The following is a 19,729-nucleotide window of genomic DNA, read 5'->3' as shown; positions in this document are numbered from 1 at the left end:
ATATATAAAGATTCAGCTCGCTGGGGTTTTAACCTCTTCCGGGTCATTGAGCCGGAAGTGAACCGAATAGACACGCCGCACCGCAGCCTCTCTCGTGCCAGTGATTGTGACGGCATTCTAGAGAATTCTGGTCCTTTCTGTGATCCCCGAATTGTTCTAATTGGGGGACTGGGACCACACTGTGAACTAACTGTGGTCACAATAAGGTGAGCCTTTGAGGATGTCCTCCTCTTCTTTACGTTGTCTAATTCAGCCAGACGCTTAGTCTTTAGCGGTGGTGTGATTGATAGAGACGACGTTCCTTGGTTCTGATAAAACTAAAAAAAAAAAAAAAAGCACGTTAACTGATGCCGCATGTCTAACCCCCTACTCCCCCCAGCGTTTGTTTTCGTGTCAGGACTCTGGGGGTGGGGGTGGGGTGGGGGGGACGCTAATGCTAGCTCACGTTAGCAAGCTAGCTCCCCCTCAGGGCTCACTTGTTTGCATGACTTATTAACAAGTGCACAAACTGGAACTGTTTTCAGCTAACATAAGACTTTTTAAATGTAAAACATTTTCCTCTCTGGTGATAATGTCGTGCAGTGATTGTTAAACACAAATGATGTGATTTGTGGTGAAAATGTACTTTTGATGACATCTCCATCTACCATGAATTGATTAACGTGGACCCCGACTTAAACAAGTTGAAAAATGTATTCGGCTGTTACCATTTAGTGGTCAATTGTACGGGATATGTTCTGTACTGTGCAATCTACTAATAAAAGTCTCAATTAATCAATCAATCCTGGTCTGATCTTCCGGCCAGATGAGAGAAAGCTGTGTGAGGTTGACTGAGAGGAGCACAGTGACCGTGGAGCAAAGCTAACCCACGAATGGCCTGCCAGTCTGTTGCTGCAATCATGGACGAGCAGGCCCTGCTGGGGCTCAACCCGAACGCTGATGCCCGATACAGGCAGAGGGTGAGAATATTACCGTATTTTCCGCACCATAAGGCGCCCTGGGTTAAAAGCCGCGCCTTCAATGAACGGCATATTTCAAAACTTTGTCCACCTATAAGCCGCCCGGTGTTGTAAGCCGCATCTAACTGCGCTAAAGGAATGTCAAAAAAACAGTCAGATAGGTCAGTCAAACTTTAATAATATATTAAAAACCAGCGTTCTAACAACTCTGTTCACTCCCAAAATGTACGCAAATGTGCAATCACAAACATACGTATATCAACATGGACAGAGCTGCGTGAAAAAAGCCACCCGGCCTCTTCGCGTAAACTTAAACTTACTTTAACCACTCGCTCATCTTTTCTTCATCCATCCCTTCGAGTTAGCTTTTATGATGACGCCGGCTGGAAAGGTCTCTTTTGGCAAGGTCTTCCTTTTGAATATCACCATGGGATTTTCTGGCCATTAGCATGGCAAGCTAGAACCACAGTGAAGGATGACTTCTCATTCCCTGTGGTGCGAATATTCACCGTACGTGCTCCCGTTGTATCCAGTGCGGTTCACAGGAATATCAGTTGCTGTGAAATAGTACCGGTAATCCGTGTGCGGATGGAGAGATTGCGTCTTTTCATGAACCGGATCCCTGACGCTTAGTAGGAGCCATTTTGTGGTCTTTACAGATGTAAACACACAAAGGAAATGAAACGTACGGTGATATACGCGCGCTTTTTCTTCTTCTACGCGGGCGGGTGGTTGCTTACAGTAGAAGAAGAAGCGCTTCCTGTTCTATGGGGGCGGGTGCTTACCTTGGCGGTTGCTTGCGTAGAAGAAGAAGCGCTTCCTGTTCTACCGGGAAAAAAGATGGCGGCTGTTTACCGAAGTTGCAAGATCGAAACTTTATGAAAATGAATCGTAATATTAATCCATATATAAAGCGCACCGGGTTAAAAGCCGCACTGTCAGCTTTTGAGTAAATTTGTGGTTTTTAGGTGCGGCTAATAGTGCGGAAAATACGGTAGTCAGCTCTGTGGGGCAGGCTGGGTTATGTTTCACTCACTTTAATTCCAGAAGCTGACAAACGATATCCTGTGCATCAGTCTAACGTACATCTACTGAATGATTGTTTTGCTTGATACCAATGCTCATGTAAAGGTTCTTGTGTGCCCGTCAGGCCATGGCATACTTCGAGCAGCTGAAGGAGTCGCAGGACGCCTGGGAGGTGTGTGCACAGGCGCTTGCTAAAGGCGTCTACAGGTATGTAAGTGTGTGTGCCTGTACACGTCATGTAAGTGACTTCATACCCTGTCTATGTCCAGCGATGACCACGTCAAGTTCTTTTGCTTCCAAGTTTTGGAGCATCAGATCAAGTTCAGGTGAGGCAGCGGCAGGCTCTGTAAATGGATTTGTTATTGCTTGTAATTGATGATTGGCATGCAATGTTGCAGACACAGCGGGCTAAGTGGCGCCCAGCAGCAACTCATCAGAGAGACGCTGATGAAGTGGCTACAGATACAGGTGAGTGCCGACGTGATCGGACAGGTTCTTCTAAAAGACGCGGCGTTGACAAGCTTTTGTTGATGCAGTTGATGAACACTCAGCCTGAGAAGGTCTTTATCAGGAACAAAGCTGCTCAGGTGTTTGCTCTCACCTTCATCATGGAATACCTCACCCTGTGGCCCAAGTTCTTCTTTGACATCCTGTCCCTGGTGGGTGTCAACCCTCACGGCGTGGACATCTACTTAAGGACGCTCATGGCCATCGACGCCGAAGTAGTGGACCGAGACATCCTACACGCACCTGAGGTACTGTCCCGGTTTGACCTTTGAACGTCACAAGTGTCTTGAGTGGGATTGCGAAAAGTATCGATACTTTTGATAGCAGGTCGATAACAACACGCAAAAAATACATATGATACCTGCTTTTTCAGTTATCGTCAGTACCAAATACTGTACAACACTTTTTCCATGGAGAGACGCATTAATTCTCGGGGTTTGCACACTTAGTCAGTGCCAAAGAAGAACGTCTGCTGTCTTTAAAATAATAAGATAGTCTTTCCCATATACCATATTTTTCTGACTATAAGTCGCAGTTTTTTTCATAGTTTGGCCGGGTGTGCGACTTATACTCAGGAGCGACTTATGTGTGAAATTATTAACACATTACCGTAAAATATCAAATAATATTATTTAGCTCATTCACGTAAGAGTCTAGACCAGGGGTGCTCACACTTTTTCTGCAGGCGAGCTACTTTTCAATTGATCAAGTTGTGGGGATCTACCTCATTCATATATATAATTTATATTTACTTATTTATGAAATATATGTTTTTGTTAACAAGTTAGAGGTGTTTAATGATAATGCAAGCATGTTTAACACATATAGTTAATATTGTTAATAAATTAAAGGTGTTTAATGATAATACAAGTATGTTTAATACATATAGTTAATATTGTTAACAAGTAAAGGGTGTTTAAAGATAATGAAAGCATGTTTAACTCATATAGTTAATATTGTTAAAAAATTAAAGGTGTTTAATGATAATACAAGCATGTTAAATACATATAGTTAATATTGTTAACAAGTTAAAGGTGTTTAAAGATAATACAAGCATGTTTAACACATATAGTTAATATTGTTAACAAGTTAAAGGTGTTTAATGATAATACAAGCATGTTTAACACATAGTTAATATTGTTAAAAAATTAAAGGTGTTTAATGATAATACAAGAATGTTTAATACATATAGTTAATATTGTTAACAAGTTAAAGGTGTTTAAAGATAATACAAGCATGTTTAACACATATAGATTCCTTTCTTTCATGAAGACAAGAATATAAGTTGGTGAATTACCTGATTCTGATGACTTGCATTGATAGGAATCAGACAGTGGTGCTGATAAGGTCCGCATTTTCGAATGGAGGAGAAAAAAAGTCCTCCTTTCTGTCCAATACCACATGAAAGTGGTTGGTTTTTGGCATCTTATTTGTCCAGCTTCCGTACTCCTTTGTATACACTTTACAAGAAATACATTGTCGGCAAACTCTGTAGCTTGCTAGCTTGTGCACGCCAGCTTTCTGAGACTCCTATTTTGTTAGCGCAACTGTGCAGTCGGTCTTTGGAGTTTTGACGACAGGTACGGCGCCAGAGTCTGTTGAAATAAAGTGTTTCTCGCCTTCCAGTCGGTAATTTTAATGAGCTGGCAGCAGCCAGCGTCATCTCAGAAGACCCTCGGGTGCCGTGAATGTCAATCAAGTGACGAAAATGACGTCATTGTGAAGATTTATGATCGCTCATTTTTAGGACTATTTTTTTAATGCCTGGCTGGTGATCGACTGACACACCCTCCGAGATCGACCGGTAGCTCGCGATCGACGTAATGAGCACCCCTGCCCTAGGGTAAACTGGGTGTAACACACGGCACACTGACAAAGCTTAACCTATTATGACTATAACAATCTACAAGGTTAATGTAGGTTGCTTCTCTTTCTCCCCCTCCATTTTTCTGCATTCTTTCGTATCTCAAGTTATCATTACGTATATGTATTGTTGCATTTAAACAACTGTATTGTTGATAATAAAGGTAAATTATTGGTATCGTTCATTATCAATAGCGCTATTTCTATTGGTATTTGTATTGATCCATTTGTAGTGTAATAATGCTCATTGTCATTTCTGTATTATTTTTTATTTTTCGCTAACTGCTTATTTGCTATTACTTTTACCATCATATTTGTACATGTCGTATTTGCTGATGTTGCTCTATTGTTGTTGTTGTTGTTATTTTTGTCTCTCTGTCTAATCCCCCTCTTGTCCCCACAATTTCCCCCTCTGTCTTCTTTTTTTTCTCTTTCTATCCCCTCCTGCTCCGGCCCGGCTGCACTAAATGATAATATAAATACATTTAATAAAGTCAAATACAAATAAGGCAACAAGAGAAGTATCCTACACTTCTCTTTTGTAAAGTAAATCTGAACAGCCAAAATGGGCATCTACATCAACTATATGATTTGCCTGAGAAGCTGGACAGGACACAAAAAAAATAAAAAAAATAAAAATAAAATAAAAATTTTTTTTTTTTTTTTTTATAATGTAATGCGATCTACCAATACTACCTTTGCGATCGACTGGTAGATCGCGATCGACGTATTGAGCACCCCTGGTCTAGACGTATAAGATTTCATGGGATTTAGCGATTAAGAGTGACAGATTGTTTGGTAAACGTATAGCATGTTCTATATGTTATAGTTATTTGAATGACTCTTACCATAATATGTTACGTTAACATACCAGGCACGTTCTCAGTTGGTTATTTATGCGTCATATAACGTACACTTATTCAGCGTGTTGTTCGCTATTCTTAATTTATTTTAAATTGCCTTTCAAATTTCTATTCTTGGTGTTTGGTTTTATCAAATAAATTTCCCCAAAAAATGCGACTTGTACTCCAGTGCGACTTATGTTTTTTTCCTTCTTTATTATGCATTTTCGGCCGGTGCGACTTATACTCCGGAGCGAGTTATACTCCGAAAAATACGGTATTTACTAATTCATGGAATGCAAATTATCCACTTCTACTTTGTCCTTTCTCAGAAACAAATTATAAAGGAACTGTGGCCGTATATCGTAACTGTAAGTGTACTGTAACTCCACTTCACAACACACTTTATACGCGTCTGGTTTGCCAGAGAATAAGACGCAGCAGAAATTATCTGTGATGCACTTTAGCCACTTTGTTTTGTGTGTGTGTGTGTGTGTGTGTCCGTCCGTGTGTCCATCCAGTACAGGCTAAAAGTTTGGACACCTTCTCAATTCAATGCGTTTTTTTCACTGAAGGCATCAAAACTATGACACCTTTTGAAGTGAAAACCCTTTCAGGTGACTACCTCTTGAAGCTCATCGAGAGAATGCCAAGAGTGTGCAAAACAGTAATCAGAGCAAAGGGTGGCTAATTTGAAGAAACTAGAATACAAAACATGTTTTCATTTATTTCACCTTTTTTTGTTAAGTACATAACTCCACATGTGTTCTTGCATAGTTTTGATGCATTCAGTGACAATCTACAATGTAAATAGTCATGAAAATAAAGAAAACCCATTGAATGAGAAGGTGTGTCCAAACTTTTGGCCTGAACTGTATATATATATATAATGTTAAAGAGAAGTGTATATTGTCATGCATTAATCTGCGTCAGTGAGAGCACAGATGCATTAACACAGCATGCAGAAAACCTTCAGAAGTGTGCAACCCAAACTTGATCACTTTCATTAGTGCTATGAAAACACAGCTGTCGTTTGGCATACTTTTTTCAACAGAAAGTGTAACCTGGGGCCCATTTGCTAAACACAGCTCTTTTTTAATGGACCCATTGCACATTGTGGAAAAAAATAAACCAAAAAACATATTTGGGGAATAAAAAAAAAAGAGCAAAAATGCATATTGTAATGAGAAAATAATTAAATATTGATATTACCAACAGATATATGCTGAGATTTGTCTTTAAAAATATGTTTTAGTGTTTTTATTGGCCTATTTAATTACAAATGACAATGCTATGCAACCACCATATTAAAAATAATATTAGAAACAGCATTGTTTGTTTTATATAATAGAAGGCTCTATGTAACTACTGTTCTTTTTAGAATGTAAAATAGTTGACTATTGTTATTTATGAGGATATTTATAAGCACGGTATTGTTTTGTTTCGATATATTGGGAGGCCACTGCTGTTCTTTTCTTTTCTTTTTTTTATGTATGAGGTACCTCTTGGCAGCTGGTAATGCAATTTTAATTTTGTGCAAAAAAATGTGGTAGGACAGTGACTTTAAATATTTGACAGTTTTCAATAAAGTACAGAGGTGTGATTTCCCCCACCCAAAAAAACGTAAATCCATTTTTTTTTAAACTGAAAATGAGGCTCTTGTGAATTATGTGAGCCCTCTTTTTATTGTTAATGAAATGCTTTTTGAAAGCGCAACATATCGTGTCAGTGGCCCCGCCCCTTTACTCACCGGCTGTGACTGCTGACAGTAGTACGGACAGGTGGAGACATGCAGCGGGCAATGTGTAAAACGGTGTGTAGGGAATATTTGCCATGAATATGACTTGTTAATGACCTCTCACCGTTTGACTGGGATGGTCACTCAAACATTATTTAATTGCTAACTTTGTCAGTGTTGCCAAGTACCACCAACACTAGCTAAAATGTTTTGTCTCATTTTTCTCACAATACCATCCAATTATTCAAGGCAGACTGTAATGTGAACGCACACTGAGTTGTCAGTGAGGCACTAAGCTTGTGTATTGGATGTGGGAACCTGAGGTATCACTCTTATTTATATTTTTTGGGCTGATCATAGTGTTGTTGAACAAAGCTTGTTTATTAGACTTTATCTTCGTTGGCCAAACTGCTTTGTGTTTGTAATTAAAGAGTGAACAATTTGTCACATTATTAGTTTTCTTTTTTTTTTAGAAGTTACTTTAACAAAACTGTTCATATGACAGCATTTTGTGAATGTTTTGTGCTGTAGTTAATTTATGACACATTTCTGTGTGTGTGTGTGTTGGGAGGGGGGTATGGGAGGGTTTCCTTCCCACTGTTTTGTCCTTTGCCAATCACACTTTAAAATTTACTGTTAAATTCCATGCGTTCAGTATTTTTTTTAAATTGTGGTATAGAATAAGTATTGAAAATCAAATTAATAGGTATTGTCTACTGTAATTCTGGTATCGTGACAACTGACAACTCTATTCCTGAGGTGCCTGGAAATTAAAACATGAGCATTGTTGTCTAGGACACGCGCAGGAACACTTTGATTAAAGACACCATGCGCGAGCAGTGCATTCCCAGCCTGGTGGAGTCCTGGTTTCATATCCTACAGACATACCAACAAACCCACCCCGAGCTCACCTGCCAGTGTTTGGAGGTGGTCGGAGCCTACGTGTCCTGGATCGAACTCAGCCTCATCGCCAACGAACGGTCAGTTGCCTTCTCTCATGTACATCACTGCTTTATACCAGTGTTCATTTTGTTGACTAATAATTTTTGCCTTATTTATCGCCAACAACCTATTTTCCCTTGACAAAAAAATAGGACGATAACTAATCAAAACAAATGCACGTTCACTAAGAAGGTAACACAATTAACTGACATTTTACTCAACGAATAAAAACAAGACAAAAATGTTCACAAAAATTAAATCTAATCATATATATTTCATCTTGCAGATGGGTGGGACACGTTTGGAATATATCCAATCACAGGTCTTTTAACAGTTTACATATGAAAGAGGGGCCAACAGTTAGTTACAAATGAGAGCCAATCAGAGGCTTTTCCTTGTGACATGAGGAAGTTGGGGTTATCACTGGCAAAACAAAAATGCATGGATTTAACATGTTCCTCATCGTAATATGTGTTTACCTGGGAGAAAGTAAATAGGTCATGTTTATTTTTTGATGGTAGGATGCCATCAGAAGGCGAGTCATCATGACATCTACACAACTGTAAATTAAAGCTAATTCTACCATGTAACTTCTTTCCCAAAAAAATGATCAAGTAATTTTCTTTGGCTCAAGGAATGGTTTATTTATTGATAAATCTAAAGATGTGACAACTTTCAATGTGGTCCAACGTGCTTACGTCACACGCACAGTAAAAAGAGGAAGTGGATTTAGCGTTTCCTATTTATTTATGTGAGGCGGATATTTAATAACAAATGAACCCCCGCCCCCACTCCCTATGTTTTGTGTTGAACAAATGCATGGCAAGTAGTCTAATTAAAGAAGCTTTCAAATGATTGATTGATTGAAACTTTTATTAGTAGATTGCACAGTACAGTACATATTCCGTACAATTGACCACTAAATGGTAACACCCGAATAAGTTTTTCATCTTGTTTAAGTCGGGGTCCACGTAAATCAATTCATGGTACATGAACTTAAATAGGCTTTATCTTTAATACTTATATATTTTAGTCAACAAAATTTACTGTAATTTTAGCTGACTTAAATGTGTAATTTTCGTTGAATAAAACTCAGTGAATTTAGATGACTAAAATACATCAGAAGACTATGACTAAAACGACACAGTAGTTAATACTATGATCGATGTTAATTACAAATTAAATGTGGGATGTAAATAATAATGGAAGTATAATTGTTTGTATATAGTATATAATTGGTACAAAGGTTTAACTAACATGTGTACAAGGATATTTCACATGTCTTTACTGTGTATATAATTGGACAGTGTTTATGTTGTGTACAAGGTGTATTCATAATATGTTGTGCAAAGGAAATTATATATTTTTAGGAAGCTCATCTTGTATTTGACATTGTTTATCGGGTTAGGCGCAATACGTGTTCAACTTCAGCCTAAACCCTTTCGGTCTGCAACATTTTCAATTTATGAATGTACAACTGTTTATTTATGTAAAACTGTTTATTTTGTTGACCACTGACTGAAGAAAAAACTAATAAACTTTAAAAACTGTAGTCAAAATTAGCACTGCTTTGTACTAGTCTAACTGGTCTGTACTGGTCTTAGGTTCGTTAACGTGCTGCTAAGCCACATGTCAGTGGATGAGCTCCGAGAAGAAGCCTGTGACTGTCTGCTGGAGATTGTCAACAAGGGCATGGACCCTCTGGACAAGACCAAGCTGGTGGAGTCTCTCTGTCAAGTCCTGCAGTCTGCTGGATTCTTCAACGTGGACCAGGTGAGTCTTCTTCAGTCGCCCTATTGTACTCCAAGTCCACCTTAATGCCGTTGTCGCCATTTGTATCAGGAAGAGGATGTGGATTTCCTGGCTAAATTCTCGCGTCTGGTCAACGGGATGGGCCAGAGTTTGGTCCTGAGCTGGACCAAACTGGTCAAGGCAGGAAGCTTAAAAGACGCCACCGACACGCTACACGCTTTGGAGGCCAAAATTCCCCTAATGCTACAACTACTGGTGCACCAGGACGACGACATCTCAGCCAATGTGGTGGGATTCTGCTACGAGTACCTTCAAGTCCTCAAACAGGCCAGTCAGACCTCCACTCTTGGCCCCGCCCACTTGTCAGACTTGATGAGATGACTTCCTGCTTATCCTGTTGTTTACTTCCACAGCTTCCTGAACTAAGTGAGCGTCAAAAGAGCAACATGGAGGTTAGTGTTTGAGTGCTTGTGTGCGTGCGTGCGCATGTAATTGAGATTTGACACTTACGCCGTGTTCTCCACATCAGGCCATAATGCTGGCGGTTATCAAGAAGCTAACATATGATGATGAATACAACTTTGAAAACGAGGTAGGTTTACATTGGTTACCACGCCGTGTGATGTGTGTCAGCCATGTTGATGGCCTATTGTGATGTGTGTCAGGGTGAGGACGAGGCCATGTTTGTGGAGTACAGGAAGCAGCTGAAGATGCTGTTGGACCGTCTGGCCCAGGTGTCTCCTGAGCTGCTGCTGGAAGCTGTCCGTCGTGTCTTCACTACCACCATGCAGTGAGGCTCCGCCCACCTCTTCGTGCCACGCCTGACACGCTCGCACTGATCATATTTTCTTTTAGGAATTGGCAGAGCACCTCCTTCATGGAGGTGGAGGTGGCTGTCAGGTTGGTGTACATGCTGGGCGAGGCGCTGCCCACTTCTCACGGTGCTCACTTCTCAGGAGACACCGTGAAGACCAGCGCTCTGCAGGACATGATGAGGACTGTAAGTCACATGATTGTCACACCTCGCTCCCCATGATGTAGGTGTCGATCAGTATTTGTGTCCCGATCGAGCAGCTGGTGACGTGTGGCGTCAGCGGCTACCAGCACTCGTCCGTGTCTCTGGAATTCTTCGAAACGGTCGCCCGATATGATAAATTCTTCATCGTTGAGCCGCAGCACATCCCCAATGTATTGGTGCGTGTCATCTCAGGGAGCAAGTGATGTCATCATGCGCCAGTCCTTACTTTGTGTGTGTGAATATGTCATCAGATGGCTTTTCTGGACCATAGAGGACTGAGACACAACAGTCCAAAGGTCCGCAGCCGGGTGGCTTATCTTTTCTCTCGGTTCATCAAAACACTGCAGTGAGTGTACTATTATGACTACAGTACTATTTTACTAGAATGGAATACTAGTATTACATTTCTACTACAACTATATGTAGCTTGTCATGTAGCTGCCTTGCACTGTGCATCAAACAGAGCCTTTGTGTCGATCACTGATTGGTTCCTGATCTGTCGCCAGCAAACACATGACGGCCTTCATCGAGGACATCCTGACCCGGATCCAGGACCTGCTGGAGCTGACTCCTCCTGTACGTGAGCATGCCAGAAGTCACGGTGCCCCTGGGCATCAGTGACATCCAGGTAGCATCTTTGTTGCTGTCCTCCCTCCAGGAGAACGGTTTCCCGGCATTGCTGACCAACGACGACCAGCTCTTCATGTTCGAGTCGGCCGGCGTGCTGATAGTGAGTGGCGAGAGTCCGGTGGAGAGAAAGCAGGCCATGATGAGGGGTCTTCTGGCGCCGCTGATGGACGCCTTCCGCTTGCTGCTTACCAAGCTTCCTCTGGAGACGGACGAGGAGAGGCAGGTCGCCGTCGCCGACTGCCTAAGCCACGCTGTCGGCTTTGCCAGGTGAGATGGTCATTTTGTGGCCCCTTTGTCCCAACGTGCAAACTTTTCAGCAGCGGACTTTTCCCCGCTCACAGTCGCACCAGCAAGGCGTTCAGCAATAAGCAGACAGTGAAGCAGTGCGGTTGCACGGAGGTCTACAGAGACTGTCTGCACACCTTCCTGCCTGCGCTGAGCTGCCCCCTCCAGCGGGGGGTACTGCGCAGCTGCGTGCGCTCTTTCCTGCACCGCATGATCATCTGTTTGGAGGAAGAGGTGCTGCCCTTCATTCCCGCCGCTTCTGAACATATGCTGAAGGACTGCGAGGCCAAAGACCTGCAAGAGTTTATCCCGCTCATCAGCCAGATCACCGCCAAGTTCAAAGTAGAAAATATTCTACAAGTCACACAATGACAATGTGACGACGTCCGACAACTAATTGTCTCTCGTTGTCATGACAGCGGCAGGTGTCCCCATTCCTGCAGCAGGTGTTCATGCCGCTGGTGCTCGCTATCTTCGAGGCGTTAGCTCGGCCGGCCGAGGACAACGACCAGGCCGCCGCTCTGGAGAAGCAGATGCTGCGCAGGAGCTACTTCTCCTTTATCCAGACCATCGCAGGAAGCGGCATGAACGAGGTCATGGCCAACCAAGGTGAGACCTTTGTCGCCTCCTTGAAAACCCACAGGCTTCTGTATTTTATTTTTTTGAAAACCTGAATTCCTGTTGTGTGTGTGCGCGCTCCAGGAGCAGAGAACATGGAGCGCGTAGTGTTCACCATCATCCAAGGCGCAGTTGATTTCCCTGACCCTGTGGCCCAAAAGACCTGCTTTATCATCCTGGCCAAGCTGGTGGAGCTTTGGGGTGAGAGTGAGATGACGACACACTCGTTGACTTTCTTCGTCCTCTGATGCTGTCTACTCGCCCACAGGGGGCAAAGACGGCATGGTTGGCTTTGACGATTTTGTGTACAAGCACATTGTTCCCGCCTGCTTCCTGGCTCCCCTCAAGCCAACCTTTGACCTTTCAGACGCTCAGACTGTGCTGGTAAGTGTGAGGCGACCATTATGTGCTTTTTTCCTCTGAGGCTCCGCCGTCATTGTAGCTTATGTTTCAGACGCTTTCCGAGGTGGTCATTACGCTGAAGATGATCCACGTCAAACAGGTCAGAACACAAACGTGACTTTTTTTTTTTTTTACCGTGCGAGCATCAGCCGCCATTTTGACCTTGCTGCTTATGTATGTCAGGGGCCGGAGTTTGTACAATTCCTCCAGCACAACTACCTGCCTTCCCTTCACGTGTCTCCAGACATCGCACAGGTCAGACTCTTGCGTTCTAGGAAAAGGAAGCAGGGTGTGAATGATGCTGTTGGGTTAACTTAACTTCCCGTCTTATCCTCGCAGGAGCTGTGTCACGTCCTCCAACAGCCGGACATCAAAGTCTTAAAGACCTACATGAAGGTTTGCGTTGTACTCTTTATCGTCATGATCTTGTCTCTGACCTCCATATTGTTGCTCCACAGGCGTTCTTCCATCGAGCCAAGCTGTAGGGGGTGAAAGGGCACAGGAAGTCGGCATAGGAGCTGCAGTTTGCACTTGAAAGTGAGCCCGGTGTATCCAAGCGAGGTCAAAGGACAGCGAGCGGCGGAGCCCGTGACAAGACGAGCTGTCCACGTGAACTCTGAACTTTGCAGGAGGCGTGGCTTAGTGTGGAGAACCTTTTTGTTTTTTATTCTCCTAAGAACGCTAAAGGGCTGAATTTTTTTTTTTGGTGTGACCTAATTTAATATGCAAATCATGTGTCAATCATCTCAGCTCTTGAATTAAGATGTTTTGGTTCCACAAGAGGAACAAGGCGTAAATATAACGACCAGCGTTCTTCGCTTTAGTTTTTGTTCTCTAATGACAAATAGAGAAAATAAAACACTTTAAAGACTTCACTGTGAACAAATGAAATGTGGCTTTAGATAATAAACATGTATTGTTTATTTTACAGCATGTAGCTTTAAGTAAAGGAAAGAACATTTTTTCAAGTTGATGACTTTATTTTCTTAAGAGCAGCTGGATCAGGACATTTCATTTATTGCTTCTCCACAAGGAGGGCATGTCATTTAGTGTTGCTGTTCTCTTGCATGCAGAAGGCGCTGAGGAAGACTCCGCCCACAGCCCAAAGCCTGGCATGGGTGTCATTCCGCTTATGGCGAAGACTCTCCAACTTGGACATGAGTAGTTTGAAGAGGACGTTGTCAAACTTGTACTTATCGGACAGGAATACATCCACCAGCCTCTGGGAGGAACCAAACTCATGCTTCAGTCCCCTGATCACCTCCTTGACCATCCAGTTCACCTTGCACGGTCCTAACTTTGTCCACGACAGCAGGACTTTGTCCCCTGTCATCATCTTGGACACCCTGTGAACGGTGGACAGGGTGTCACACGAGTGCACCAGGCGGCACAGGTTCTTTGGCAGGCCTGCAAACAGCTGCACCATCAGAACGTCCACCAGCGTCAGCAGCTCCTCATGGACCGTGCACATGGGCCGGAACGGTGATGTGGACACTTCTAGTGGTGGCCTCAGTGGACGCTCATCCAGTTCAATTTCGAGATTAGCGTTTTGCTGTGATGAAGAGCAGCGATGATCTGTGATGATCACATCTGTGGGCGGGCTTTCAATGTTCTCTAAGGAGTCCAGACTCCTGGTGCTGACCGCCCCCTGCTGCATGGACTGAACAAGGTTGATATCAAGTGGTGGAGTCTTGAGCGGGCAAGGGTCTATGTCCTCCTGCACAGAAAATGTGCGGAGAGTTTCTGGGTAAGGGTCTCCTCCAGGGACTGGGGGCGGGTTCTTTGGACGGGGGAAGTCCATCTCCTGCGGTTTGGTTTTGGTGAGGACAATCACATTCTGCACAGAAGGTGGATGGGGCAACAAAGTGTCTGAGAGCAGGTTCTCCACCTCGATTTCTGAACTTATGACTCTGGTTAGGGTGTCCATGGCGTCTGACACGGAAGGGGGATCAGGTGGTGAGGGAAGGTAAGTGGTCAAGTCCAAGGCCTTTAGCTCCTGCACATCCAAGTCCTGCTTGGTCTCTGTACTTTCTGTTCTGTAGTTGACCACCTTTGGGCAGGACTCACCAATGACGGCAAGGTGTCGATTCTTGAGTCTGGAGTCTTCAATGTCCTCCTGTAAACACACCTCCATTTTGTTTTGTGGACTTTTGGTTCCGGAGGTCACCTTTGAGCAGGAATCACTAATAGTGTCTGGGGTTGGACTCATGGACCCTGGTGTGTCTTTCTGCAAACGCAACTCCAGTGAATATTCTGGACTTCTGGTCTTGGGGGTGTCTTCCTGCAAACATACTTCCAGTGTTATTTCTGGAGTTTTGGATCCAGGGGCAACCATCTCTGCAGAGCAGTAATCATCGGTTTTATATTGGGGCGGACTCTTGGACCTGGGGGCTTGCCGTAAACACACTTCCAGATAACTTTCTGTACTTGCGCCTCTGTAGGTTACCTCGTCTGCACAGGAATCAGCAGTGGTGTCTTGGAGTAGGCTCTCAGGCCTGGTGGTGTCCTTCAAAGGCACATCCAGTGTGTTTTCTGGAGTTTTGGTTTGAGGGGCAACCATCTCTTCAGGGCATGAATCATCAGTGGCATAATGAGGTGGACCATTCGGCCAGGGGACTTCCTGGTCATTTTCTGGACTTATGGTCCAGGGGGTGACCTCGTCGTCTGTGCTGAAATCACGCGTGGTGTCTTGGGGGCTTGAGGCGTCCTGCAGATGGACCTCTATATTTTCTGGATTTAAGGTCCTGGAGTTGGATACCCTACGGGGAAAAGAATCGCCAATAGCATCTAGGGTCAGGCTCTCTGGCCCCTGGGAGGAGTCTTCCGACCGTCTTCGGGTGCCTGCGATTCCAGTGACGAGTGTGTGAATATCGGTCAAGCAGCCACACAACTTATTGGCGCGATTCCGTCTGGTCGCTGGTTCCATTTTTAGCCAGAAGAGCAGCTGTTGCACAAACCTTTTAGCAGAATCTTCCAGAAACTTCATGAGAATTTGAAGATTGTCCAACATTTTTTGGTCCACCTCCAAGATAATGGGTTCCAAGACACGCCTCCACACCTCAATGGACTGGACTGGGGTCCGGTTGATGGTCATGTAGCAAAACATTTTGTTCGCCAGTTCTTGGGAGTACCTGTTGGCCTCAGGTTCAAGCCCATCCACGTCAATGCTTCCGTCCCCCTCCGGCACAGCCCCGTCACAGAACACGTCCTCTACGCGGGAGCGGATTTCGTGGAAGGTGAGCAGGAAATTGGGCTGGGAAATCTGGGTCACTTGGTCCTGCAGCATGCACTGATAACGAACCTTCTCCAACTCGCACATCAGCTCATCAAACTTCTTGTGACAAAAGTTAAGGAAGTTGCGTTGACGGGAGGACTCATCGCTGCCGCCTGGATCCACGCCGGCAGAGCGGAAGTACCGGCCAAGCAGATCTTTGACAAGAGCCAGATTGAAGTGAGGCCTGGGTGGCAGACTACGCGCCCCCTCGGGGGAGTCGGTGTAGTGCAGGTCTTTGATGATCATATCCACAATTCCACTTGCTACTTTTGTCATTTCCTGCTTAGGGATAACGTGGTCTGTGTTTGTCCACTTGCGGAGGATTTGGGTCACAGACTCAATGGTTTCTTCATGGTTCAGCTGGCACGTGACCATGCTCTTCGGCTCCTCGATGCTGACGAGTTGGCGCCAACACGAGCGGACGCAGCGCGCATGTGGCGTCACTTTGCTCAAGTAGACCTTGAGCGCGCCGCACGCCAGCAAGACCATCTTGGCCAGGACATCCGTCTTGGTGAAGGAGGTCGGCACGTAAAGGGGCGTGGTCATGGGCCACGGAGCCAAGGAGACGTTGACGCGGTGACACACCTCTTCCTCAACCAGAGAGTCCAGCTTCTGCGCGCTGATGCTCGGCTGGTCCGGGACGTTGAGCGCCGAGCCCAACACGGTACCGAGACCGCCCTCCACGTGGATCTTGAAGTTTCTCTTGGGTTCTCGAAGCTCGGCCACGATGAAGCGCAGCGCGTGCACGCAGAGTTTGTGCGTGGCGTGCGTGCACATGTCGGCCAGCAAGACATGCGTGGACGAGTCTGTGGTCCCCGAAGCCAGCATAACCCACTGGGCCGCCAGAACCCGCTTCAAGTGGTTCCGCACAATCGGGAGGACGAGCTCCGCATGAACCCTGTATACGTCCGCCATGTTTGCCGCACTCAACTTGCACGATTGACGCGCTACCTCCCACCTTGCGGCTACACTCGGCTTTACCGCTTTAAAGAGCAAAGCTTTGACACGTCTGTGACGTCACAGGCCCGCGTGACGCACAAAGGACGAAGAAAAAAGCTGAATCATATTTTTAATGTTTTATTAATTATGTCATTAGGGGGTCTTTAGCCTTTGATGACAGCGATGGGTCGCAGCTTGATGGCCTTCCTGCTGATGCCCGCCTGATGACATGTGTCTACTACGTCTGTCACATTTTTGTAGGACTGGGGAGCCTAAAAAGAACAAAAAAAAACATTAACACACTTTGACAGCATATGGGTTAAAGTTTGGCGCTGGTCACCTCCTCCATGACGAGCTTGGGCGACGCCACCCGGATGGCGATGCCCTTGTCGGCCAGCTGGTCCAGAACGTCCTGGAAGTCCAGATTCCGGCGGGACTTTGCACGAGACAGAGCGCGGCCCTGAACACCAGGAAGTACATCCACCCTTAACTTTTTTTTAATAATATATTATTTGTTAATTATCACTCATTGCTAATGTTAACCCTTTGCTGCCATAACCAGATGATGAACTCCCATACCGCTCCATGACAGGTGGTGCCAAACGTCTCCGTCATGCCTTGTTCTGTCCCCGTGAGGACGTAGCTGCAAGTTCCCATGGTTCCTCCGATCAACACCGGCTGTCCCGTGAGCTGATGAAGGTGAGACATGTCACACGTAGGTCCTAACACGAGCGCACACGTGACTATACCTGGTAGTCCACGGGGATGAGAGGGTGGTGCGGAGGGAAGGCACGAGTGGATCCTTTGCGGTGGACGAGCAGCGTCCTCTGCTTTCCGTCCACCATGTGCTCCTCCACCTTGGCGATGTTGTGTGACACGTCGTAGATGACGTGCATGTCCAGGTCGTCGGGGGTGGTGGCGAACACTTTGGAGAAGGCCTGCAAACGCACGAGCAGTGTTGGCGCTAACCGGTTGACGCAGTACGTGCGGCGGAGCTACCTGTCTGGTGAGGAAGGTCATGGACGAGCGGTTGACCCAAGCGTAATTTCCAGCCGCCGCCATCCCCTTCAGGTAGTCCTGTCCTTCCTGGGAAGTGATGCGAGCGCAGGCCAGCTGCCGGTCGTTCACCACTATCTTGTCCCTCTTCATGGCCTTCTCCATAGCGACCAGGGCATCTTTCAAAAGGTGGACACCTACGTCAACACGGCACAGGACGGGGACAAGGGAAAGGACTCGCTACCTGTGGCCACTTGATGTCCCAGTCCTCTGCTGCCGCTGTGGATCATGACGCACACCTGTCCCTTGTGGTCCACGCCCATCTTCTTGGCGGCGTAGTCGTTGTAGATCTCGTCCACTACCTGGATCTCGGCGTAATGGTTTCCTGCTCCCAGAGTTCCGAGCTGTGACGCAAAGCAACGGGCGTGAGCGCTGGGATTTATTGTGTAAGGACAGGAACAGGAAGCGGTACCTGAGGCAGGCCCCTCTTCTTGGCCTTGGACGACACTTTGTTGGGGTCTGCTTGCAGCATCCGGCCATACTCCTCGCAGTGCTCCTTGTCCTCCGCCCACGCATAGCCCTCCCTCAGGGACCAGTCCACGCCCATCTCTAGCGCCTCCTCCAGGTCCCTACACACACATACACACACGCAGGCTCAGGGCTGAGATAGAGAACCAGATGAAGCCTGGCAGTGGCGTGCCTTACTTGGCGCCCATGGGAATGACGCCCTTCGAGCCGACTCCCACTGGGATGTGGTCAAAGAGCGACTGGGCTAGTTGCTCCTTAACGGGCTCCACATCTCGCTCGTCTAAGTTTGTCCTCAGCAGACGGACGCCACAGTTGATGTCGAAACCCACGCCACCTTTTAAAGCAAAACTTACTTAATTTGTATCCTAAATGGCTGTGTGCACCTGCTCACCTGGAGACACCACGGCAGTTGGGTCGTTCATATCGAAGGCGGCCATGTTGCCAATGGCGAAGCCATATCCAGAGTGGACGTCCGGGAGGCCGATGGATCTCTGTGGTGCAACAAGACAAAAATGTTTGTCAGGCGAGCGTGCTGTCCTAAATTCGAACAGCGCATACTCACATGGACGATCCCGGGGAGCGCTGCCACGTTCCCGATTTGTTTCATGGCCGGAAGGAAGCCGCCAAAACCTGTGGACCAGGCAGGAAGACGCGTTTATGAGTCGTAGAAAAGAGATTTCCAGATGCTGAGCGTGGAAATCACCTCCTCCTCGACAAGCGTTCCTCAGCTCCTCGAACATCAACTTCTCCAAGGGGTCATTGACGTAGAAGATTCCTTCCACCTGGAACATTTAATTTCACTATTTGGTTTAAAACAAATAAACAATAAAATATTTGCGTGGATAACAAAATATATATAAATGATTTCATGTACGTATGTCTCTGCATATAATTGATACCAAAGTCGTAATTTGAAGTAACGCCTAGTAGTAAACGTAGAAGATTCCTTCCACCTGGAACATTTCATTTCACTATTTGGTTTAAAACAAATAAAAATGTTTGCGTAGATAATAAAATATATATAAATGATTTCATGTGCGTATGTCTCTGCATATAATTGATACCAAAGACGTAATTTGAAGTAACGCCTAGTAGTAAACAAAAGAATGTGAACATAATGCTGCATAGCTTAGTAGCTAACAGCTACGATATCTACCTGCATGTTGGGGACAAAACCCTTTTTAATTCTCCAGCAGTTTGTGGAAATCTTGTCCACATATTGCAGCTCGTCGTTGTAACTTCTACTCATTATTGCTGTTTATTCCAAAAGAAAAGCGAGTATAATGACGCACGCCAGCTGCTGTCTTGTAGGACCAAATGGCATGAGCCGGGGTGCTACGGAAGCTCGGCAGCATATAAAACATTAAAGCGCGTACAAATATATTGCTGTTATTCTACTACTTTGCATAT

At 45.3% G+C, this 19,729-nt stretch overlaps 2 protein-coding genes across 2 annotated transcripts; one reads left to right on the top strand and one right to left on the bottom strand.

Annotated features, from left to right (window-relative positions):
* Positions 1 to 47: 47 nt before the first annotated feature.
* On the top strand, positions 48 to 13,457 carry xpot (exportin, tRNA (nuclear export receptor for tRNAs)). The gene is given in 25 exon segments (XM_061959705.1): positions 48 to 206; positions 806 to 959; positions 2,110 to 2,192; positions 2,255 to 2,311; positions 2,384 to 2,453; positions 2,522 to 2,740; positions 7,731 to 7,915; positions 9,482 to 9,650; positions 9,720 to 9,974; positions 9,977 to 10,081; positions 10,159 to 10,221; positions 10,295 to 10,419; positions 10,485 to 10,629; positions 10,704 to 10,823; positions 10,899 to 10,993; positions 11,154 to 11,223; positions 11,306 to 11,544; positions 11,619 to 11,904; positions 11,982 to 12,171; positions 12,265 to 12,381; positions 12,449 to 12,564; positions 12,635 to 12,682; positions 12,766 to 12,837; positions 12,922 to 12,978; positions 13,041 to 13,457. Coding segments are annotated over 24 exon segments (3,000 nt in total). The 5' UTR covers positions 48 to 206; positions 806 to 872; the 3' UTR covers positions 13,068 to 13,457.
* Positions 13,458 to 16,917: 3,460 nt separating this feature from the next.
* On the bottom strand, positions 16,918 to 19,677 carry rtcb (RNA 2',3'-cyclic phosphate and 5'-OH ligase). Its single transcript, XM_061959706.1, has 12 exons — positions 19,476 to 19,677; positions 19,023 to 19,101; positions 18,882 to 18,949; positions 18,711 to 18,810; positions 18,497 to 18,653; positions 18,264 to 18,420; positions 18,036 to 18,195; positions 17,795 to 17,970; positions 17,545 to 17,733; positions 17,375 to 17,485; positions 17,136 to 17,255; positions 16,918 to 17,067 (listed from the first exon to the last, which is right to left on the bottom strand). Exons 1-12 carry the CDS (start codon positions 19,566 to 19,568, stop codon positions 16,960 to 16,962), a joined length of 1,518 nt encoding a protein of 505 aa, XP_061815690.1. The 5' UTR covers positions 19,569 to 19,677; the 3' UTR covers positions 16,918 to 16,959.
* Positions 19,678 to 19,729: the final 52 nt, after the last annotated feature.

Source organism: Nerophis lumbriciformis, linkage group LG05, assembly GCF_033978685.3.
Source record: "Nerophis lumbriciformis linkage group LG05, RoL_Nlum_v2.1, whole genome shotgun sequence".
Taxonomy (NCBI): domain Eukaryota; kingdom Metazoa; phylum Chordata; class Actinopteri; order Syngnathiformes; family Syngnathidae; genus Nerophis; species Nerophis lumbriciformis.
Note: the sequence above shows the minus strand (reverse complement) of the source record. Positions and strands in the feature narration are given on the sequence as shown.

Bases quoted from the DNA above. Each gene is read 5' to 3' on its own strand.
- rtcb (XM_061959706.1), bottom strand. From the start codon at position 19,568: ATGAGTAGAAGTTACAACGACGAGCTGCAATATGTGGACAAGATTTCC. The intron at 18,421-18,496 runs GTAAGGCACGCC...ATGTGTGTGTAG, and splicing joins GTCATTCCCATGGGCGCCAA to GGACCTGGAGGAGGCGCTAG. The intron at 17,068-17,135 runs GTGACCAGCGCC...TGTTCTTTTTAG, and splicing joins CCAAGCTCGTCATGGAGGAG to GCTCCCCAGTCCTACAAAAA.